Source organism: Pogoniulus pusillus, chromosome 19 (assembly GCF_015220805.1).
Source record: "Pogoniulus pusillus isolate bPogPus1 chromosome 19, bPogPus1.pri, whole genome shotgun sequence".
NCBI lineage: Eukaryota > Metazoa > Chordata > Aves > Piciformes > Lybiidae > Pogoniulus > Pogoniulus pusillus.
Genome location: NC_087282.1, coordinates 12,075,261 through 12,097,612, shown reverse-complemented (window position 1 = coordinate 12,097,612; position 22,352 = coordinate 12,075,261). Strand labels below are relative to the sequence as shown.

The 22,352-nt window shown below is 57.8% G+C and overlaps 2 protein-coding genes across 10 annotated transcripts in view; both read left to right on the top strand.

Moving 5' to 3' along the window:
* On the top strand, nt 1-5,366 carry KLF8 (KLF transcription factor 8). Of its 5 annotated transcripts, none has more exons than XM_064159307.1 (6): nt 372-530; nt 950-1,048; nt 1,134-1,710; nt 2,481-2,583; nt 2,688-2,821; nt 4,504-5,366. In XM_064159307.1, exons 1-6 carry the CDS (start codon nt 462-464, stop codon nt 4,683-4,685), a joined length of 1,164 nt encoding a protein of 387 aa, XP_064015377.1. In that variant the 5' UTR covers nt 372-461; the 3' UTR covers nt 4,686-5,366. The 5 variants fall into 5 exon arrangements, with proteins under 5 accessions (XP_064015380.1, XP_064015377.1, XP_064015376.1 ...); XM_064159306.1 differs by having other exon boundaries at nt 2,457-2,583; XM_064159310.1 differs by lacking the exons at nt 372-530; nt 950-1,048 and adding an exon at nt 1-30 and having other exon boundaries at nt 2,457-2,583.
* Nucleotides 5,367-9,566: 4,200 nt separating this feature from the next.
* Nucleotides 9,567-22,352, top strand: part of LOC135183943 (Krueppel-like factor 5) — a 41,384-nt gene continuing 28,598 nt past the window's right edge. For 2 of the 5 annotated variants that reach the window (XR_010305775.1, XM_064159301.1), the window contains exons 1-3: nt 9,567-9,986; nt 11,249-11,401; nt 15,636-15,847. Coding sequence is in view for 3 of the 5 variants with exons in the window: in XM_064159301.1 (XP_064015371.1) it covers nt 9,908-9,986; nt 11,249-11,401; nt 15,636-15,847 (444 nt within the window). In the remaining 2 variants the exon portion in view is untranslated. Of the gene's footprint in view, nt 9,987-11,248; nt 11,402-15,635; nt 15,848-22,352 lie in introns of those variants that run through there. The other 3 variants (XM_064159302.1, XM_064159304.1, XM_064159305.1) reach the window with 3 other exon arrangements.

The following is a 22,352-nucleotide window of genomic DNA, read 5'->3' as shown; positions in this document are numbered from 1 at the left end:
TGGGGGGGCTCGGGCTCTGCTTGCAGGCAGGTACGTGCTGGGGGGGTTCTTGGTTTTGGAGTTGGGGGTCTTGGGAGGGGTGTGTGTGCTGGGAGACGGGGGGGGAGCAGTGGTTGGGCGCTGAAGTGTTGCTTTGGGGGGTCCCCACGCATGCCCATGTACCCGAGGACCCCCGGTCAGGAGGGGGGTGGGGGGTGCTGTTGGGTGTGTGCGGGTCCTTGGGTTCCGTTCCGCTGGTGTGCGCAGCGTTCCGGGATGGGGTTATGAGGGGGTAGGGGGTGTTGGGTTGTCCCGGGTGGGGCCTTTCCCCGGGTGCCTCCCGCAGGGGGGAGCCCCTCCCTGCTGTGGCCGGGCCCCTTTTAAGGAGCTCCACCCCGGGCCGGGCCGAGCCAGGGTGGAGCCGCGGGGCCGTTCACACCTCGGTACGGCCCGGCACGGCTCGGCACGGCTCGGCCGGGAGCATGATCTTGCCCGCGGAGGGGATGAGCACCGCGCACCCGCGGAGGAGCCCCTCCCGCGCTGCCGGGGCGGTGAGTCGTGCCCCGCCACCCCATCCCCATTTTACCCTCTGCTGGGGCTCGGTGGGGGGGAGCGGATTGCGCGTAATGGTGGCGCGGCCCCTTTAAGGCGCGGGGGAGGGGAGCGTGGCGGGGCCGCCACCGCCCCGCGCCGGCCCTGCCCACTCCGCCCCGCGCCGGCCCCGCCCACTCCTCCCGCTGACTCCACCCACTCCCGGCCCCGCCCACGCATCGCCCTGACCTCGGGGGGAAGGGGCGTGGCGGCGCGCGGCACAAAGCCCGCGCGGGGGCGTGGGCGGGGGGGGGGGTCCCTTTCCCGCCTTCGGCGCGGGCCGGGCCTCGCGAGGGAACGGTCGGGCTGGGGCTGAGGGGCCGCGCCCGGTCCTAAAGGGGGCCCGCCCGCTCCTGCCGGAACCCCACCCGCTCCTAAGGGGACACCGCCCGCTCTCTGTCGCCATGGACGGCGCGGAGATCTCCACAGGGTCCTCTGTCAGCCGTCTCCGGACTCACCCCTGAGGCAGGTCCCGCAGGTTGGGGTTAAAGGCAGCCAAAGCCCTTAACCACCTTGCCTCAGTTTCCCTCAGTTTCTTATCATAAGCTGCGTGTCGCTCGCAGGGGCAGGGGAAGGTGACAGCCGCCATGAGTTCGTCGGCACTGCTGGCAGAGGGGCCCCTCGACCCACCGGTGCTGCTGGCAGACATCAAGACGGAACCCCCTGAGGAGCTGCTGGCCAGCGACTGCGGCCAGCCCCAGGCTGAGCCGGTTGATCTCTCCCTCAACAAATCCAAAGGGGCAGCAACCTCAGCTCCGCCACCTCCGCCGCCGCCTCCTCCACCACCGCCACCCCCCACCACCACCTCGGTCCAGTCCTCCCCCATGCTGGTGGCTCCTCCGCTGCCCGTTCCCACCACGGTCTCCATCACGCCCTCTGGCCTCGGCTCCACCTCGGCCATCCCCGCTGTGCTCTCACCCGGCTCCATCCTGGCCTCCACACAGGGCAGCAGTGGGCAGCAGATCCTCCATGTCATCCACACCATCCCTTCCGTCAACTTGCCCAGCAAGATGGGCAACCTGCAGACCATCCCCGTGGTGGTCCAGTCCCTCCCTGTCGTTTACACCACCATGCCCACCGACAGCGTGGCCGCCATCACCGTGCCCCTCATCGGGGGGGACGGCAAGAACGCCGGGTCTGGTAAGGGCACGCTGGGGGGGGTGTTTCTGAGCGGGGACCCACCCTGTGGAGTGGCACCTCTGCCGGGAATCAAGATTCTCCATCCCGGAGCGACACCCCCTCCACACCATCTGCCCCCACTACCTTCACCCAAAGGCCCTTCGGCCCCCACCCAGGGACGTGGGGAAGGCTGGGCAGGGCACACACACAGCATGGCATTGCCTGCCCATCCCGCTGCTGGCAGCCTGCCTGCCCTTCCCACTGGCACTCTGCTGCCAGCAGCTCTGGTTTCAATTCAGCTGCCCCCACCCCTTTCCCATTCCTTTCCCCAGGACATTCCCAGCTTCCCACCATATCCGGGGTGGAGGGCCTGCATCTCCCCTCCTCTGGACAGGATCAGGGAGCTGAAAGTTGAGGCCCTTGTATTTCATACTCCACTGTGGAGACTCCCCTGGGCACCTGGGCAGGAGCAAGCAGCTGAAAGGGGTGCCCCTCCCTCTACTAGTTATGCCCCCCCGTATTTCATACCCCACAGTGTGGAGGCTCCTTCGGGCAGGAGCAGGCAGTTTGTTCCCTGCCAAGTCTCATACCCCAGGGTGTTGTGCCTCCTTCATCCTCCTAAATGGAGTGTTTCTGGCGGGGGTGAGATTTTTGCATTGGGCAGAAGCAGCATGTGGGGCACCGCAGGAGTAGGGGTAGGTTTTTCAGGGGGTGTCACTTGTTCCTTCCTCACAAGCCTCATCCCCTCCCTCCTTGTTTCTCAATAGCTTTTCTTTCCCGCCCCCCACCAGTGAAAGTCGACCCCAGCTCCATGTACCCCATGGACATGAACAGCGACAGTGAGGACAGTGCCTCCGAGAGTGGCCCAGCACCTTTCCAGGACCTCCAGAGAGAGTGAGTCTCATGTTTCCCCCCTCACCTCACCCTGTCCCCAGGCAGCCCACGGGGATGCTGTGTCTGTGGGGACCACACCCTTCATCCTGCCCTCCTTCTGGCAGGCCGGCAGCACGGGGCCAACGAGCTGAGTCCCCTGACCTAAAGAAGAGACGAATCCACCAGTGTGACTTCGAGGGCTGCAACAAGGTCTACACCAAAAGCTCCCACCTCAAAGCTCACCGGCGGATACACACAGGTAGGAACCAGCACCACACACCCTGCTTCTGCCCAGGGAGGGGCAGGATCCACACCCTCCTGCTCCCTGTGGACTGAGAGCATCCAAGGATGGGCCATGGGAGTGGAGTTGGTTTGTCACTCCTCACTTGATCTGAGGTGTCTCCTTCTGGGTGCTAGTAGAGCTGAGTGGCACTGGGGGGCTTGAAGAGGCTCTTTAGAGCTGCTGGCATCCTTTACAAAATAAAAAGATGGGGGCACTTTGGGCACTCAGGAATGTTTTTGGGGGTGTTGGCACCCTCTGCCAGGTACTAGAGAGTTCCTTTTAGGGCTCAGGGTGCTGGCACCCTCTACCAGAGACTTGGGGGGGTGGTATTTTGGGGTGATGGTATCCCATGCTAGAGCTTGGGTGTGGCCCTTTGTGGGTGCTGGTAGCCCTGCCAATGGGTAGGGGGTCATTTAGGGGTACTGGCACTCTGTCCTAGAGCCCGGGGGTGGCCCTTGGGGTTTCAAGCTGTGCTAGCACCCTTTGCCACGAGTTAGGGGAGTCCTTTAGGGGGGCTCAAGGAGGCACTTTAGGGGCCACCATCACTTTCTGCCAGGAAAGGGGTGGGCTTTTTGGGGATGCTGGAATCCTCTTCCAAGTTGCATGGAGGTCCTTGGGAGCACTGCAGGCCTTGGGGGGCACTTGGGCTCTGGGATGTCAGTATCCAGGCCCATGTCCTGTCAACACTCCTGTTCCCTGCCCCCAGGTCTAGTTCTGGGGTGCTCCTTGCTGGAGTTCTCCCCTTCTGGCAACCTCCCAGCTCTCAGTACCCTCCCCCATTACATGCTCAGCACCCCCTGGGCTGGCACTGTGGGATGCTGCTGTGTCAGGCCCTGAGTGTCAGGCAGGACAGTGAGTGTTGCTCATGAAAGGGTGCCACAGGCAGAGGCACCCTGAGGAGTGCAACAGTGGACCCTGTGGAGTGCTTTTGAGGGGCTGATGGGTCAGTGCTGAAGGTGCTTACCAAGGGGCAAGTGCAAAGTCTTGCAGCTGGGTCAGGGCAATCCCAAGTACAAATCCAGGTCGGGCGAGGAGTGGCTCAAGAGCAGCCTCAAGGAGAAGGACTTGGGGTGTGAGCTGATGGAAAAACTCACCAGGAGCCAGCACCGGTTGCCCAGAAGCCAACCATGTGCTGGGCTGCATCAAAAGCAGCCATTGGGAGAAAGATGCAGCTGCTGCAGAGGGTCTGGAGGAGACCATGAAAATCATCAGAGGGTTGGAGAACCTCCTCTATGGGGACAGGCTGATGGAGTTGGGTCTGTTCAGCCTGGAGAAGAGCAGGCTTTGGGGAGACCTCGGAGCAGCCTTCCAGTACCCAAAGGGGGCTACAGGACAGCTGGGGAGAGACTTTTTACAAGGGCTGGGAGTGACAGGATGAGGGGAAATGGTTTAAAGTTTGAGGAGGGGAGACAGAGTGGCTGTTTACAGTGAGGGTGGTGAAACACTGGAACAGGTTGCCCAGAGAGGTGTTTAAGGCCTTGAGCAAGCTGGTCTAGTGAAAGGTGTCCCTGCCCATGGCAGGGAGGTTGGAACTAGCTGAGCTTTAAGGTCCTTTCCAGCCTAAACCATTGTAGGATTCCTCTGGCCGTGCTAACCCCACCACACACACGAGTGACATTTCTTTGCCCTGCTGACTCCTCTCTGCCCCTCCCCCGCAGGAGAGAAGCCCTACAAATGCACCTGGGAAGGCTGCACCTGGAAGTTCGCCCGCTCGGACGAGCTGACGCGGCACTTCCGCAAGCACACAGGCATCAAACCCTTCCGCTGCTCGGACTGCGACCGCAGCTTCTCCCGCTCCGACCACCTGGCCCTGCACCGCCGCCGCCACATCATGATGTGAGGAGCAGCCTGCCTTGGCATGGATGGGGGCTCATCTCCCACCCTCTTTTCCCTGCTCCTCCAGCTGTGGTGGAAGGGACTGGTGGGAGTGGAGAGGCCGAGCTCTGCTTGGTGGCGAGCGGACCGTGGCCCCGCCGGTGTGAGATGCTTTCCAGACTGCTCCTCCTCCTTTGCTCCTGTTTCTTGGTTTTGCTGAGCTTCTCCTTCTCACCCACAACATCCAGAGGCTCCTTGACTCCTCACCCGGACCTCCAGGCCTCCTGCCCATCTCCATCTTGTGTGCTCACTGTCCCCATTCGAGTCCTTGTGGACAAAAACTGGGAGCCATGGTGAAGATGGAGGTGAGGAAGAGGTTCAGCCGTTGCCCCCCTGCAATATCTGTTTGCCTCCTTCCTCTCCATCCCCACGTACTGCCTGTCCTTGTGGGAGAAGGGACCTTGTCAAGACACCTCTTCCTGCCTCCCTGAGCTTCAGGGGAGGTGCTGGGGGCACACAGAAGGAAAAGGCAAGAAAGGGTGGGGGAGAAACCCCCATGAACCCAGCAGCAACCCACCCAAGAACCCAACAGCAACCCACCAAGCTGACCACCACCACTTCCACCACTGAGGAAAAAGGGAAACTGTAGCGGAACGTGGAACTGTGATTTTATGGAATTTTAAGGGGGGGTGGGATGGGGTGGGGAGGGTGGGGACCACCAGCTCTTGGGGGTATTTTTGAAGGCTATGGGACAACGGAACCATTTCTAACTTAAAATGGCAGATTGTGGCCACATCCTTTTCTTTTTAATTGCAATTATTGTTTCTGTGGGCTGCTCCCACCCCTCCCCAGCCAACCTTCCTCACCAGCTACAGTGGGGGCAGCCCCATTGTCTTCGTGGGAGGGTGGCAAGAGTTGGGGGTTGGAGTCTTGGGGCTGTTGGGTGGTGGGAAGGATGATGAGGGGGGCTGTGACACCCCCCCAATCAGTACTTGAGGGGCTGTTTGGGGTGGGGAGAGCTTCCCAAAAAGTTTGTCCAAGCCTGTAGCTGTGACTTGGAGGTTGTTGGGCTGCTTGTGGAGCGGGGAGCTGGTCTGGGGAGTGCCTGTCTGGAAAGCTGCTCGATGGAAAAGTATCTGAGGGTGTTGGGCAGCAGCTGGTTGAAGATGAGCCAGCAGTGTGCTCATGTGGCCAAGAAGGCCAACAGTATCCTGACTTTGATCAGCAATGGTGTGGCCAGCAGGACCAGGGCAGGGATTTTCCCCATGTACTGGGCACTGGTGAGGTCACATCTAGAATCCTGGGTTCAGTTTTGGACCCCTTATTTCAAGAAAGACAGATGGGGTCTGGGTGCGGGTCCAGAGAAGGGCAAGGAAGCTGGTGAAGGGTCTGGAGAACAGAGCTGGTGAGGAGCAGCTGAGGGACCTAGGTTTATTCAGCCTGGAGAAGGAGGCTGAGGGGAGACCTCCTGGCTTTACAGCTCCTGAAAGGAGGCTGGAGTGAGGTAGGGGTTGGTCTCTTCTCCCAAGGAACAATTTTTTGCTCTTGAAGGCTATCAAGGTCTGGCCCAGGGCAGTGTTGGGAGTCCCCATCCCTGGAGGGGTTTGGAAGCTGTGGAGATGGGGTGCTGAGTGCCACAGTTTGGTGGTGGCCTGGCAGTGATCTCCCCTCAGAAGATCTCAAGGGCCTTTTCCATCCTGAGTGGTTTGGAGCTTCAGTGATTCTGGTGAGGTCTGTATCCATGTCTCTTCTCCCAAAGCCCTCCTCTGCAGATGACCCTTCACCTTCCAGCCCTGCACCCCCATGCCTTTCCTTCACCCAGCACGGCCCCAAACCCTCCTGGGCACCACTGGCCTAAAAAGAAGACAAACTCCCAAGGAGGGGGTCAGGGCTTGCAGGGGCTGCCCTGTTGCCCTGAGGCTTTGGGACCCCCAGCAGACTCCTGTCTTGCCCTCTTGCTGTGTTCCAAGCCTGGCGGCAGAGCAGGGACAGAGTGTTTGTGTTTTGTTGTTAAGCAGCCAAGCAAGCCGCAGTCTGCACCTCTGGAGCTGTGTTGTTTGTACCAAACGCTTTGGTTTTCTACACAGCACCAAGAGCTGAAGTCGAGTTTCCTCCCTGTCTCTCTCGCTGTGTGGCAGCGATGGGGCAGAGTGAGGAGTGCAGTGGAGGAGGCTCCCCTCGAAGTGAGCCCCTTGCCCACAACTGCAGCACCTCCCAGCCCACTTCCCCACTCCCTCAAGGTGGAGAGCAGAGTGAAAAACCCCTCGAGGTGGCAGTGAGGGAAGCTGCACCCCAGATGTGAAGAGGTGCTAAAACTACCCTCCCCCCCATCCTGCTGCCATGGCTCCTGCTTTAGCCTCCGTGGCTGGTGAAAAAAAGAGTTTCTGAAGGCAAAAGATAGCTTTTGAAGGACAAGAGAATGGCCACCCTGACCTCCACACAGCAAAGTGGTGCACAGCAGCCCCTCCACACCATCCAGACCATCACCATGCTGGCCCCATGTCTCTCCTTGTCCACACCATTGTGTCCAACAGTGTCACCACCATCTCTATACCCCTCATCAGGGGGACAGCAAAGCTGGGCCTGGTAGGGGCACCTAGAGGGGAAACATTGACATTTCGGGGGGGGTCGGGTCCCTCATGGTACTCCTTCCCCCAAAGCCCCTCCAGTGCACTCAGCCCTTAGGGGTTACATGGGGAAGACAAGAGACACATGGGGCATGGCCTATCCTAACCCCTGTCCTTTGGGGGTGCAAGCACATTGTGCCAGGGCTGAGAGGCACTTCAGAGGTGAGGGAAGGCTTCTGGAGGGTGCTGCCAGGGGTGGGGGGCATTGCTCTTGGCAGGCCTCAGGAGGTATTATGGGTGCAGGCAGGAAGTGTCAGGGGCTGGGGGGGGGCCTTTGGGGGTTCTGGCACCCTTTGGCAGAGGCTGAAGGGATGTCCTTTGGGGTGCTGGCACCCTGTGCTAGAGACTGGAGGTGCCCCCTGCAAGCTCAAGGTGGCCCTCTGGAGTGCTCTCCCCTGTGCAAAACACAGGGCTGGCCCTTTGGTGGGGGCTCGAGTGTCATTTTGGGGTGCTGGCACCCAAGGCCAGGGGCTGGGGAAGCTCGGGGGGGGGCATTTTGGGTGTACTGCAGGCCTTGAGGGGGCACTTGGGCTCTGTGCTGCCCCTTTAGGGGTGCTGGCACCCAAGGCCATGTCCTGGGGACACTCCTACCTTCTGCCCCAAGGTCTGGGGTTCTCCCTAGGGTTGTCCTGTTGGTGGCCCCCCCCTCCTGCCCACTCCCTAGTTCCCTGGGGTCCTTGTGCCCCCCATTTCGTGCTCAGCACCCTTCTGAGCTGGCACCATGGGGTACTGCTGTGACAGGTGCTGGGCAGGATGGGGGGTGCTGGCCAATGGGAGGGTGCCACAGGCAGAAGCACCCCAAAGGGTGATAGAATGAACCTTGCGGGGTTCCCTTTGGGGGGTCAGTGGGGCAGTGCTGCGGGTGCCTGTGGGGTACACGCCCTAAAACACCATCCGCGGTGCTGCCGGTGGCACGGGCACGGTGCTGTGACACCGAAAAGCAACAGCGTGCACCCGGTGGCGCCCATGGACCGCGCTGGGCGAGCTCAGAGGCGGCTGAGGAGGTAGGCTGGAACGGGAGGAGCTGGGATGAGGCTGGAGGAGCTGGGGTGGAGCTGGAAGATTTAGCCAGAGGAGCTGCTGAGATGCCAGGGACACAGAGCACCTCTGTGCCCCCATGGTACCCCTCCCAGCTGCCCACCGCGGCTCCGTTGTACCCCCAGAGAGGACAAGCCCTGCGCGGCTGAGCTCCTGCTGGCAGGAGTGCTGTTTATCTGGGAACAAAAGTCCTCTTTTCCCTGATCTCCTTCCCCCATCCAGCCCCATTTTCCCTCTTTCCCCAACATCAAGTGTGACGCTGGGGGGCTCGTGGGGTCGCGAAGCTTGGCTGGGGGCTGAGAGGAAGAAGAGGAACAGGAAGGTGAGGATGAGGAGTCCAGACCTGCACAGTCGTGCTCTGAGTTCTGCCACGTCCCCATGCCAAAGAGCTGCTGTCACCACATCCCAGCTGCCCTGGTGACAGGGGGGACATGAGACAAGATGGGGGCTCCTGATGTGTCTCTGCAGGCAGCACCCTCAGACCCCCCACCCCAGTTCATGCAGAGCAGCTTCCCCACCCCATCGTGGTGTGAGGACACTCTGCAATAGCTGGGGTGAAGCCAGCCCTGCCCTTGCATAGCCACCGGCTGCCCATCTGTCTGTCTGTCCGTCTGTCTGTCCTGCGTGTCTCCGGGGCTGAGCGGCTGGCTGAAGCGTGGCACCCAAGTGTCCCTATGGAGCTGAGACAAACATCTCTCCAGCCCAGCACCTCTCATCTCACCCCTGCTGATGGACCAGCTTGGCAAACCCTCAGCCCAGCCCACCCTGGCACTCCTTCACGGCCCCCCCATACTCTGTCTGGCTCCAATTTCACCCCCTTCGTCCTCTCCTCTGTCTCTAGGAGATCTTTCACGGTGCTGGACCTCAGCATCTCCTGTCCCTGAGCGGGAGATGGTCACATAGGTGGGTGGGTTGTGGCTATAGGCTGGAGTAGGCAGTGTGAAGCCTCCAGATGTTGGGAGGGGACTGTGGGGTTGTGCATGTAGGGGTCACACAGAGTCCTGTGGCAAAGGGACGTCAGTGCTCCCTCCAGCGTGGGCATTGCCCTGAGCTGAAGAAGACTCTGAGGTCCTCCTAAAAAGAAGCTAAGGCCTCCCTGGTGATTGATTATCTTCATCTCATGAGGTCCAGGCTCTGCTTCCTCCTAGCCTGAGGGCACTAATTGGTCTTAATTGCTCTAAGTAGCCTCACCTGGGACCTCCACCCCACATCCGTGGGCACAGGAGACCATTTAAGATTAGCCTGGGGCCCTCAGCCCCACCCTGAGCTGTGTTGTAGTTGTCTCAGCCTCTCCACCCCCAAGGGCTCAGCTGGCTCTGTTGGACCTGCCTCAGCCCTGTGTCCCTGGTCACTGTCCTGGGCCTGCTGGCTGGGTTGTCACTCCTATGGGAGCTGCTGTCCCCTGCCGTGTCCCGTGCGTGGGAGCATGCATCCTGGGAGCTCGCCAGTGAAGCTGCAGGCAGCAGCTTCTTGAACCTGAAGCTGTCCAGGACCTGCTTTGGAGACAGCAGGGCTAAATCTTAACCCTGTGACACCCCCAGGTGACTTTTCCACATGTCTGGGAGCCTTCACTACCTTCTTAATGTCTGACCATTGCCATCAGGAAGTCTTCTTCAGCCTTTGCTTGTACCCAGAGCAAGAGCAAGCTGAATCCCAGGAAGGTAAGTGCCTCCCCTTGTCCTGGGCTGGGCAGTGCCTGAGCTTCAGTGAAGCCTTTCAGTGGCTCCAGGGTCACCAAACCCTGGGCGTGAGAGGGGGCACCCAGCACCGTGTGCTCTGGCTGGCTGGCACTGTGCTCATAGCTTGCTTTGTTCCAGTGCTGTTGAGGTAGGCCTGGGCTTTATTTTTGGGGTGTCACTCCTCCAGATGGGGCTTGGGAAGGGTAGGTGGTTAAAGCGTTCTGTTTGCGTGGTGAAGTCCTTCCAGTGCTGAGTTTCTGCTGGCTTTGTGTGGGGCTAGTGGGACAGATCCTGGTGCAGGAGTCCCACCCAGTAACTCAGGTAGGAGCACTGGGAGACCTCCAGCTGTTTTGCAGGTTTGGTAGAGGTCCAGAGTGGGGTTTTCAGGGTGAGGAAGGCAGGCAGAGAATCATGGAGTGCCTTGGGTTGAAGTGACCTCCAAAGGTTACCTAGTTCAACTCCACTGTCAGCAGGGTAAGTCAGGTAAGCAGGGCAAGTTACTAGGGTAAGTTGCTGCACCTGGCATGGAATGATTCCAGGGAGAGGGCATCCCCCACCTCTCTGGGCAACCTGTGCCAGGGTCTCTCCCAGAAAGTCCTGGGGGAGCTGCTGAACCTTTCTGCTTGGGGCTGTGACACCTCCCTGGTGCCCCAACACGGGACACTGGGGACCTTCCCATCTTCTCTATGCCCTTTCCCCATCACCCAGCTGCCCTTTTCCTAGGCTTTTCCTAATTACATCACAGTCAGGCTAAAAATGTGGGATGCCTTAAATTGCTTCCCGGTGGATGTGTGGTGGCTGGAGGGCCCTGCGTGGTTGGTGGCAATCTCCACCTCCCTGGGGCATGCAGCAGGGTGGTGATGCTCATCCATTTCCTTGCTCCAAGGTCACCTGAGGTCTCTCCCTAGCTGCTTTCTCGGCCCTTTCCTAATTTACAGCAGGCAGAGGGGTGCTGGGGGCCTCTCCCTCCTGCCAGCACAGCACTGCTCAGACTGGTTTAGCAAGTGGTGGAGCGGCTGCTTCTCCTTTGAAGGGCTCCCAGGAAGGATTTGATGGCTTGGAAACCTCCTGATGAGGAGAAAGGAAAAGACAAAAATAGGTGGTTTTGGGTTTCGGTGGGGGAGGCCAGGGGGTGGGTTTGCTCCAGCAGCTTTGCAGATCTTTGTCTCCCGTTAGTGGTGAAAAGCAAGCTGGGGTGGGGGTGTTCCCCCCCCACCTCCTGACCCTTGTGTGTCTGTCACAAGGCTCCCGACCAGCACCAAGGCTAAACCAGAAGCTCCTGGCCCAAACGTGGTGTGGCTTTGCCCCAGGGGGGGCAGATTCAGAGAGGACCTGGGGATGTCCACCACGGTGCAGTGAGAGGTGGGTGCTTCAGCCGCTGCCTCGGAGGCGGATGGGTGAGTTTGGGGACTGCAACAGGGTGAGGAAAAGCTGCTGCAGAAGGAAAGCAAAGCTCAGTGAGTCCCCAGGCAGGCTCTGTCTGTGTATGCCTGCCACCCTCTCCTTGATGGGACACAGCATGGGACGAGTGCTGTGGTGCTGGGCTGTCACCAATGCTGGATGGTTCCTGGGGCTCAGTGGCCTGCAAGGAGTGAGGTCTGAGGATGGGTTTGAGCCCCTGGGGCTCAGCCAGTGCTGCTAGGGATCGCCTGGGGGTGCCTCTGGCTGCGCATGGGATGGGTTGGGAGGTGGGAGCTGGGTGTATTTCTCAACCTGACTGAGATTTCCTCCAAGCTTGGACTCTTTCTTGCCTTTTAGCTAAGTCTCTATAACTTGGGCCAGGGCTTCACCTCTTGGCTCCTGCACCTGTGAGAGGAGGACCTGACTGTCCTTTCTCACTTCACTCCGGAACCCTGAGTGCTGTTTGCCTTGCTGCAGGGCTGGTGGTGGGCTTTGGCCCATCTCTGAAATGAGAGGGTGCTCTGCCTTGGGAACTCAGCACCAGGCTGACCTCCACTGGGCAGAGATCTCCCCAGCAGGTGCCCAGCTTACAGGAGTGTGGTTTAGCTGGCACCAGTTCTGCCAGTCCTTGCTCTGGTGAGGGGATGGAGAGAAAAGTAACTCTTGGGTTTTATGTTTTATTTTCACTAGGTAAAATTCAGAGTCCCAGCATGGTGGGGTTGGAAGGGACTTCTGCAGATCATCCACTCCAACCCTCCTGCTCAAACAGGGTCTCACTCATAGCAGCTTGCCCAGGATCACAATGTCCAGCTGGGTTTGGAATCTCTCCAGAGGAGGAGACTCCACAATCTCTCTGGGCAGCCTGCTCCAGGGCTCTGGCACTCTCATAAGAAAGTTCTTCCTTATGCTTAGGTAGAACTTCCTGGCTTCCAGTTTGTGCTGAGTAATGTAGGTGATAAGACAGGAGAAAAGGATGACAGCCAGTCCTTGTTGGGGTCATGTTGAAGCCCAAGATTGTGGGGTGCAACCACGACAACGTGAGTTGGTCTGTTGGTAGCTTTGCAGTGGCAGCACCTTCAGGGCTTTCTGGCAGCATGGATTTGAGATGGAATTCTCTTGGATGATCCCTATCTGGTATAAGGGGACATGCAGGTCTGTAACGCCCTGAGGTTGGGGCAAGCAAAATTAGGTTCGGCCACTTCTGATTTCACTGTGCTAGGTGTGTGCTCTAGATGTGCAGAGCCTCTTGTGGTACTACAAAAGGTGTCCCTGTGGTGCTGCAGGAAGTTATTCCAGAGGCTGGTAAGGCTAAACCATTCTTGGATGTCACAGAATTATTTCAGGGCTCCTTGGGGGTGTCTCCTGCGCCTCAACCCATCCCACACTTGATCATCACTTGTGGTTCTTCCTTGTTTCCTTCATCTCCCATTTCTGTTTCTGGAATGTGATCAGATTCAGCAGCTGTAAAGAACCTTGAGTATGCCTCCTTGTGCTGGCATACTTTTGGATTTGTGGTGGCGCATCCATTCTGTTTCCAGGCTGTTCCCTGTGGATGGGGGTGGTTGCCTTGGAGGCATTTGTGGATGATGATGTGCTGGAGGAGGTTTCTTGGGTTTTGGTCCTGGAAAGAACTTGTCTGCATCTTGTACTAGCTGGGGCCTAGCCTCAGTCAAGCCTAGGTTGATGGGGTTTATCAGGTGCCTGTGATCCCTGAGGTACCATCTTTTGTCTTGTTACTGAGATGGAAACTCTCAGGATTGTGATGCAGACCTCCAAAGTCCTTAAGGATGTATAAGGTGGGCTGACTGCTTTCAGGGAGGTGGAGATCTGCACAGGGACTCTGAACAGTTGCTTCCTCTAGGAGCTCTAGATGGAGTTTGTGGTGGTCTTGATCTCCTGACTGAGCCTCCCCTGTCTTCTGAGAGTGCTCAGGTAAAGATGGAAGAACGAGTGGATTCAGTGGTCTGTAAACTCCAGGAGCTCTAATCCAGGTTCTACAACATACTCTGAATTCAAGAACACATTTGTACCCAAATTTTAAGCAAGATAAATGGGCTCAAAGTTGTTTCTTGAGCCAAATACCTAAATTTCCACCTGAATATTGTGTAAGTTCAGTAGCTAAAATCTTCATCAGGTCTGAACTCTGCTATTTTCTGCCCAAAGTTCTGATAGCAATGCATCCAAGCGTTCCTCAAGGCTGCTGGATGGTGAGTGGGATGTTGACTATTGTGTACTTACTAAAGGTGGGCCTGTGCTGTTACTGCCTCCAGAGACAGAGATGGCTTTAGAGAGCCAGCCCTGCTCCTGCCTCTGCTTGGTGTAGCCCTGCAGCCTGTGCCCCTTGCATTCTTGGACCTTCACCCTCAAGAACTCGTAGTGTGGGGGTGGGCTTCAGGTTCCATTTCCATACTTAGTTCTGCATGGCTTGGTGGAAGTGTCCTCCATCTCCCTGGCATCACCTAGGAGCCCATCCTGTCCCTGATATCTGCTCTAAAAAGCTAATCCATAAGGGAATATGCTCCTGGCAAGGCCATAGCTGCTTTCCCTTGTTTGCTTTTCCAAGGGCTCAGCACTTCTGACTGCCACGAGAGTTGAACTTGCCCCTGTTCAGCAGGAGCTGCTTCTCAGGAGGACCTGGACATTGGTCCAAAGTCTCACATTGAGGCCATTTGTGTTTGTTGTGTGTTTATGCTGCTGGCAGCTGGGAGTTGATAAAACCTGGCTGATCCCTGTCCTGCTCTGTTCTCCCTGTGTTTGAGGGCCTTATCCTGCTCAGGGCAAGGCTGTCTCCCAACTGGAGGATGTTCTATGCCAGCTCTGTAGAACCGGTGTCCTCAGAGAAGCAGCATTTTGCATCCATCCCTCTTCACCCCGCTCTTGGAGGTGTCCAGGTCGCCCCAGCTGGTGCTTTTTGGACCCTGGCTTGCACGTAGCATGGGGGAACTCCAGTGTGACCCACCAAAATTCACTGTCAGTAGTTCCTGCCACCACTGGAACCGTCGTGGACCTTAATCAACTGGGTGGCTGTCCCCAGGGTGGCAGCAACTCCAAGTGATCAGGCTTCCCCCTTCCTGACTCTTCTGCCCAGGGTGGGGTAGAGCAGCCTTAGCTTCCCTCTGTGCCCTATTCTATGGCCTTCAAGTCCCCTGAAGGTGCTGGGGTTGTCCCTGGAGTAGGTGTCAGAGGCAGACCCCTGCAATCCTACCCAGGAGGCACTTGAAAGAGGAGCAAGGAGGTCTCAGGGTGACTATTTGGGGTGGGTGAGGTTAGCATGATGCTAAACAGGCTGTCTGTTGGCCTGACACAGCTCCTTGGGAAGGTGCTGGGGACAGCTGGGGCTGGAAGTGTCTGGAAATGAACTCTTCTGGGATGTTTTATGCTTTGTGTGAGGTGTTTCGTGTTTGAGTTTTGTTGGGTTTTTTTGATGCAGAAAGGTGATTTTTATTCCCTTTTTTACACTCCATTTCCCACTTTCTCTTTCAAAAAGAGAACCCCAAGCCCTGTTGTTTGGTCTCTCCTTCAGAGCCAAGCTGGAAGGTGAGAATGCAAATCCAGACTCGCAGAAACACAGTGGGCAGGGACACCTTCCACTAGCCCAGGTTGCTCAAGGCCTCATCCAACCTGACCTGGAACACCTCCAGGGAGGGGGCACCTGAGACCTCTCTGCACAGCCTGTTCCAGTATCTCCCCACCCTCACCGCAAAGAATTCCCTCCTGATATCCAGCCCGAATCTGCGACGGCTCAGCTCTCGCTGGGAGAGTGAAGCTTGAGGGCCAGAGAAGGCACATCCACCGCTAGGGAAAGGTGCCCCTGCCCACGGCGGGGGGCGGTTAGGGGTGGTGGGGTTGGACTGGGCGACCTTGGAAGATCCCTTCCAACTCCAACCATTCCATGGCTGACTGTCGGGGCGGTGAAGCTCCTGGCCACCCGCTCGCTTTTTATCTGCCGGTGGAGCTGCCGGTGGTGAGGCCATCGGCAGGAGCCTGATTGGCTCGGAGCAGCTTCTCCACCACTTCCAGGTTGGTGTTCCTCCTCCTGCACCCAGGTAGAGCTCTCCTGCGACCCGGCACCTGGCCTCCCAGCAGTAGCAACTCGCTCCAGCTCGCCTCTGCCTGTTTTGCCTTTTCCCCCCCTTTCTATTTAGTCTCCCCTCCCTTTTTTCTTTTTTCTTTTTTTTTTTTTTTCCCCTTTTTTACTCCTTTTTTTTCTAAATTGCTATTTGAAATCAGGTTTGGTTTCCAGCCCGGGGGCAGCGGGTGCGAGGGGTGCGGGAGGAATGAGCAGCGGGCTGGTGCTCCGCACCCCGCTTCCCGAGGACACCTCGGCGTTCACGCCGCTGAAGCCTGTCAGCATGTCAGGGGAAGCTGGAGAAGACACCCCAGTCTTTGAGGACATCAAACCCCCCGCCCGGCCCCTGGAGAACCCCCCCGACCTGACGCAGGTAAGGCGAGAGGCCGGCGCTTTGCTGCGGGGCAGCGGGCGGGGGCCACCTTCACACCCGCTCGGGGGCTGAGACCTCCTGCAGACGTGGAGTGGTTTGGGCTTTCTGGTTTGTTTTCTTAACTCAGTTTGGACTGAGTTTTGCTGCTGCCTCCCACAATGGTGGGATTTTGGACTTAATTCTGCTTTGTTTCCCTGCTCTTTGCTAAAACACCTCCCTGGCGTTGTAGGCTCCTGCTTCCCCCTCCGCCGGATTTTCTCCTGGGCGTGTTGGGTTTCAGAGTTGTTGGGTTTGGTTGTGTTGTTTTCGGTTTGCTGTTGTTTCCCCCCCCCCCCCCCCCCCCCCCCCGCGCCTTGCTTCCAGGCGCTCCGTTTGCCCATTATAGAGCAGATCTTGGGGGGGCGTGGGGGGGGGGGCGTGTTTGCTCGCTCCCCACAGCCAGGTCTTGATCCTTCTCTCCTGGGGCTGGGAGACGAGGGCAGGAGGATTGCTGCGCCTGTGCTTGCTGTGGGGACACACACACACACACACCCCCTACACCCCGGACATGACACGACACGGGAGGTTATTCTGTCTTTTACGGTATTCGGTGTTTTGCCAGCACGCCAGGGAAGGAACTCTCCTTACAACGCCCCAGCAGCGTCCTCGCCAGGCACGCTGGAGGTAAAGACATGGGCAGCACTGGGGTGTTGCTGCACCCACACCCCCCTCTTGCACGCCTGTCCTCCTTGCGTGCCCACCCCTGCCCTGGGCCGTGGCAGAAGCGTGTCCAAGCTCTGCTGCCCATCCCAAGCAAGGGGACGGAGCTCCTCCTCGCCAGCATTTTGGGTGACAACCCCCTTGTCCCACCATGCAGAGCCTTCAGCTGCCCTTCCTGGGAGCAGGCCTGTGCCCCCCTTGCTGCCGTGGCTGTGGCCGCTGTGCCCCCGGGGCAGTGAGGTGAGCCGGGGTGCCCAGAGCCGCGGGCGGGTAATGATTAACCCTGCGCCCCACGGCCCCAGCGCCATTTTGACTGGGGTGGGAGGGCGGCTCCGGCCCCTCGCTCCCTGGCCACCCCACAGGGACCCCCTGGTCCTGGGCCACCGTTCCTCTGGGGACCCCTGGGAGGGCATCCCCGTGGTAGGTGGCTGAGTTTTGGCATGGGGCAGAGTTTGGAGATGGGTGTTTGCTGCATGCTTCCCTTCTGCTGGTGGCTCTGATGGCCCAAGGGCTGGTTTTGGGGCTTGGCCCTTCACAGGGAGCTGGTGGCACCGTCTGTGTTACTTGACGTAGCATCCGTGGTGGTCACAGAGGTGGGGATCAAAATGTGGGGAGAGGGTTGTGCAGCTGCCTCCTTGCCCTGGTGCTCCCCTGGCGCTTCTGCCCTTGGCTTAGCGGAGCCCCAGCCCCACCGTGCTGGGTTGCAGCACCTGCGGGGTCAGTGGTGGCTCTTCACAAGCCGCTCCTGCTGGGACCGGGCAGCAGCTCCCTCTTTGGCCTGGGGTGGGGAAGGTCAAGTTTGCTTTCTGTCGGCTTCTGTCGCCCTGTGGGATCGAGCAGCAGGGCTGGTGTTTGCCCCACATTTCAGCCGTGGTGCTGGGGAGGTAGTCAGACTGTAGTGCTTCGCGGCTTTGGTCAGCCCTGTGGCACCTCTTGCCTCTCTCATGCGGGACATGGGCATGACAAGCCCACCTGTCGCTGGAAACAGCTTCATCCCGTGGCACCACCTTGCTGCCCTGCAGAGGAGAGAGGGGTTCCTCGCCCCGATGTGCTCCCTGGGCAGCGCTGCCCCAGCGCTGGCTTGCTCTGAGGGTGGGTGGGTGGCTGATCGGAGATGCCATTGAGAGCAGCCTGTGTCCGTTTGTGGGCCCTGGGCTGGCGGCTGGAAAGCTGCGGGCGGGGAGCTGAGAACCTCCTCACCCCTGCTCCCTCTGCCACCCGCTTAACCCCCACCAGCCACGTCAGGATGGCTTTGGAACCCACCACCCAGGGTGAAGCGTTATGGGTGGCAAAACCCCTGACAGCCCAGGGCTGGGACCACCCCCTCATCTCCTGGGAAGGAGCCTTTCAGCTGCTGGCCCCCTTTCTCTTAACAAATGCCAAAGGTGCTGCTCGTTGTGGATGCAGCAGGAGCTGCTGTAGCTGGAGGGTGGAAAAGCTGGATGTGGCTGCATGTCTGGGAAACCCTTTGCTCCGGGAGGGTGTTTATCAGAGCGGCTTGACAAGGCTCATGCAAAAGGCTGTGACCTGTCAGAGCTCCTGCGCTGGCTGTGCCCCCACGGGGCATTTCCAGCCGCTCCAGCTCTTGCCCACTTCTGGATCCAGCAAAGAAAGGAGCAAACTGGCAGCTAATCTCTTTTATCTGGCTTGGCTGCAAAGTGCCCCTTGTCCCAGCCCCTCCACAAATAGCTGTGCAAACAAAGCTGAAGGGTGGGAGCTGTTTGCTGTTGAAATTTTGATTCGATCCAAGTCAGGTGGAAATGGATTCTTTGTGGAGTTCATGATCAGAGGGGGTTTGTTGTGTGGTGCTGTAGGGTTTGTTTTTTTTTTTCTTTCTTTTTTTCCTCTCTTTCAGTCTCCCTTGCCCCCAATGAAAACAACAACTAAAAAGAGCAAGGAGGAGAGGAAAAGGCTTGTGAGAGAAAAGTGGTTTTTTTTTTTCCCTTTCTGATTTCTGTGTGGTTGGACAAAGAGCTGGTGAGGCACTGGAACAGGTTGCCCAAGGAAGTTGTGGATGCCCCCTCCCTGGAACGAGGCCTTGAGCAACCTGGGCTAGGGGAAGGTGTCCCTGTCTATGATAGGGGAGTTGAAACTAGATGGTCCCTTCCAATGAATCTATGAAAAATGGAATTTCCCCCTTTAAATCTCCAGAAGTTGATGCTAGGAGGAAGGCAAAATGTAAGTGAAACCAGAAGAAGACCTGTCCAGAGAAGTACCTTAGAAGAGGAGAAGGCGGTCCCTTTGCATGTCTTTTGGGTGTCTCCTGATGATGAAGGGGACTGAGTGAACACCAGGGCTCATCTCCTTCGCCTCCTACCTTGCTGCTCTTTGCTGTCCAGGTTTGATGAGCTAAAGCAGCTCCTGGGCACTTAGTTGTTACCCAGAGCTGAGAAACCCTCCTGAGATCACTTACTGTTTGTATCCCTCTGGGCTGGTCTCGACCTCATGGTAGATGAGCTACCCTACTACCAAGTCCTCTAAGCCACCCATCTCTCCTGAGCCTCCTGGAGCCACCTTATGCCACAGTCTGCCTTAGGTCTGTGGTCCCTAGTAAAGCAAACCTCATCCTTGTCCTCTTGTGAGAGCTGTGGTGATGGACAGGGAAAACAACTGGTGAGACTTGGAAACTCCACTCTCCATGATCTTGGAACTTTGTTTGGGAGGAAGGTTGACAGCATGATCAGGAAGGAGATGGCACCTCTCCTGCCCAGTCCATGCAGGACAGGAGCTGGCTCCTGATGGGCTTTCCTCTAGTTTTGAGGAGCATGAGGTGCTGGGGAGGAGAAAGCAGTGGCCCACACTTGTTGCCGTGCTTGGGTATACCACAATTAAGAGGTGGGGAGAATGGGGACCACTGAGGTCTGCTATCACCCACTGGGTGCAATCACCTGTGCTTGGGGTTTCAGGGAAGGCAGAGCCTCTCAATGGAACATACAATCCATGAATCCAAGGCTGCTGTCTGATGTTGGAGGGCCGCTTGGGTTTGCAGCAGTCTTGAGTGGTCAGGATCTGGTGAAGTAGCTGCTGGAAAGAAATGGACAAAATCCCTCATCCCCCCACCCTGCTTTAACCCCTTGCCCACCTGTATCAGGAACCTCAGAGGCAGTTGTGTTGCCAGCAGCTGTCATGGGTGATAGGTCCTGGAGAGCTTCAAACCAGCTCGTCCTTCCTTGTCTGGCTTTCCTTGGGTGGACTGTGCTGCTAGCTGAGAAATGGTCACCAGAGTCTCCTCTTGTGTCCTGCAAGCCCAGCTCTTATTCCACAGGCAATTTGTCACTCCTGAGCTTGGTGCAGCTCCCTCCTGCCCTGCTTGAGGGCTGGCTGGGGGGCTCCAGCACAGATTGGATTAGATGGTATCAGGATGGTGCTGTTCCCTGAGAGCTCTTCTTGGCATTTCAGTGTTGTGACCCTTTTATGCTGTGGTGTTCTCTGACTTTGTTCTGGCTGGCACTTTGCTTCTGATATCGCAGGAGAAGGCAGCCCAGGCATTTTTAGGTGTGCTCCAGCTTTCTGGACAACACAGGAGCAGTTTCAGTCTTGCTTAGTCCTGCATCTCGCGCAGGTCTGGGCCCCTTTGGCCACATCCTCGTGGATGTGGCTGTGCTGGGGTGACGAGTGGGTGGCTCTCTCTTGGACCCAGGGATGGACTTTCCTTCTCCACGGTGGTCCAACATCTTGGAACCAGGGAGATGGGTCTTGGTGATAGAGATGTGGCTTGCATCAGGGCCGGGAAGGAGTCCTGCTCCACTTTGTTTGCCGGTGGGGCTGTAGAGGTCCCCGGCACAGCTATCGAGGAGTGATTCCTTTCCGCCAGCGGGGGCACGCAGTGGATGGATTCAGCTTTCCTGCAGGCAAGAGGGAAATCTGACCTTTGGCAGCTTGATCCGGGTCTTCAACGAGATGTTGACAGCTGCTTGTGGCTGAGGGTACCTGACCTCAGGAATCTCTCTGCAGCTTCATGTCACTCCGTGGGTGCTCAGAGGGGACTGAAAGTGTTAGGTCCTCCCTATGCCACTCCCCCACGTAGGAGAAGGTCAGAGTGCTGAATGTGGCCCCGGGGATGGGGACACAACAGACACAGGCTCAGCGGGGTGGGGGCTCTTGTCAAGGCTGCGCCCATGTTTGAGGACAGGCTTTGGGCTCATGGTGTGGCAATGTGAAGGTGTTCGCCTGCCTGCTGGGTCAGGACAGTGCAAGGGGACTCCAAAGGCTTTGCCCAGCCACATGTAGGACAAACAGCAACTCGCAGCACTGGCAGGAACCAAGGGCTGCCCTCAGTCCTCACCCGTCCTCAGCTCTGCCAGCTGAGCAGGGAGCTTGGCTCAGGCCTCTGTCAGGGTCCCACCTCCACAATTGCAAACAGGAGTGGAAATGGAACAAGCTGGTGGCATCTGCCTGAGGATTCAGCAGCTCCTCCCTCCTTCTGAGCTGCTTGGTCCATGTAACGTGCTTCTGTGGGTAGGATGATGTGGTGGTTCTTCACTCCCTCTTTGGTGGCCAAGGTGTTCTGCCCTTTGGGATCCTCCTGGCTTTGCAGAAAGGTTCAAATGTGTCCAAAATTAGGTTTCAGAGAGTGCTGGCAGCCTGGGCAGGCTTGAGGGGTGTGCAGGAACAGACTGGTGGTGCAGAGATGTCAAACTAAAATCTAGGCAAGGAGGAATGAGCTCACTTTTAGAATCACAGAGTGGTTTGGGTGGGAAGGGACTTGTAAAGGCTATCTAGTCCATCCCCCACTGCTATCACCTTGCTCTGAGCCCCAGACAACCTGACCTGCAATGGTTCCAGGCATAGGGCATCTCCCACCTCTCTGGGCAACTTGGGTAAGGTTCTCACCACCCTCAGTGTCAAACATTTCTCCCTTCTCTCCAGTCTGAATCTCCCTCTGAGTTCAAACCATCACCCTTTGTCCTGTCAAAGCCCTGTTCAAAAGTCTGTCCCCATCTTTGACTGGTGCCTTGAAGTCCTGAAAGGCCACAGTGGGTCCTTCTCAGCTCAAGTCAAGATGGTGGGTTATCAGCTGGTGCAGCTGAGTCTCTGGCTGGAGGGATCTCAGGATCTTTTCAGGCTGTTTTGCTGCTTTTCTTTGGGCTCAGCTGGTGTTTGGTGCTCTGAGGACCAGCCCACAGATTTGCAAGTCTGATGTGCTTTCTGCCTGGCAGGTGTCAGCAGGGCCACAGGCAGTGAGGCAAGAGTCCCTAGAAAGGATGTTTACAAGTATCTGAAGGACGAGTGCCAAGAAGATGGTGCCAGCCTCCTTCCAGTGGTGTCCTGTGATAGGACAAGGGGCAATGGATACAAACTGGAGCACAGGAGGTTCCACCCCAACACGAGGGAGAAGTTTGCAGTGAGCTCTGGAGCAGGCTGCCCAGAGAGGTTGTGGAGTCTCCTTCTCTGGAGATATTTTTAAGACCCATGTTTGTGTGACCTGTGATTCTGCTCTTGGCAGGGAGAGCTGGACTTGGTGCTCTCCAGAGGTCCCTTCTAACCCCTACCATTCTGTGATTCTATGACTTTGGCCCTCCACTCTTGCAGAAAGACCTTCAGGGACAGTGCCCAGGCAGTAAACCCACCCACCATAGCCCTGTGTCAGGGTGGTGGTGGTCTCCCTGCAGATCAGGGAGCAGGTTCACAGTTAGTGGAGAGCTGAGGAGGCTTTGGACAAAACTGGTGTAACCAGTGAGGCAAAGAACGGGGATTTGGGGGGATCTCAGCCACCATGTTTGTGTCTTTCTTCCTCTTAATCTGCCAAACCCTCAGACTTCCCTGGGATGCGCACGCAGGTGCTGCTGGAAGCAGATGAGGTGTA

Excerpts from the sequence above, each read along its gene's own strand:
- KLF8 (XM_064159306.1), top strand. The coding sequence starts at position 462 with ATGATCTTGCCCGCGGAGGGGATGAGCACCGCGCACCCGCGGAGGAGC. Across the intron at positions 531-949 it reads CCTCCCGCGCTGCCGGGGCG|GGGACACCGCCCGCTCTCTG; the intron begins GTGAGTCGTGCC and ends CCCGCTCCTAAG. Across the intron at positions 1,711-2,456 it reads CGGCAAGAACGCCGGGTCTG|CTTTTCTTTCCCGCCCCCCA; the intron begins GTAAGGGCACGC and ends GTTTCTCAATAG.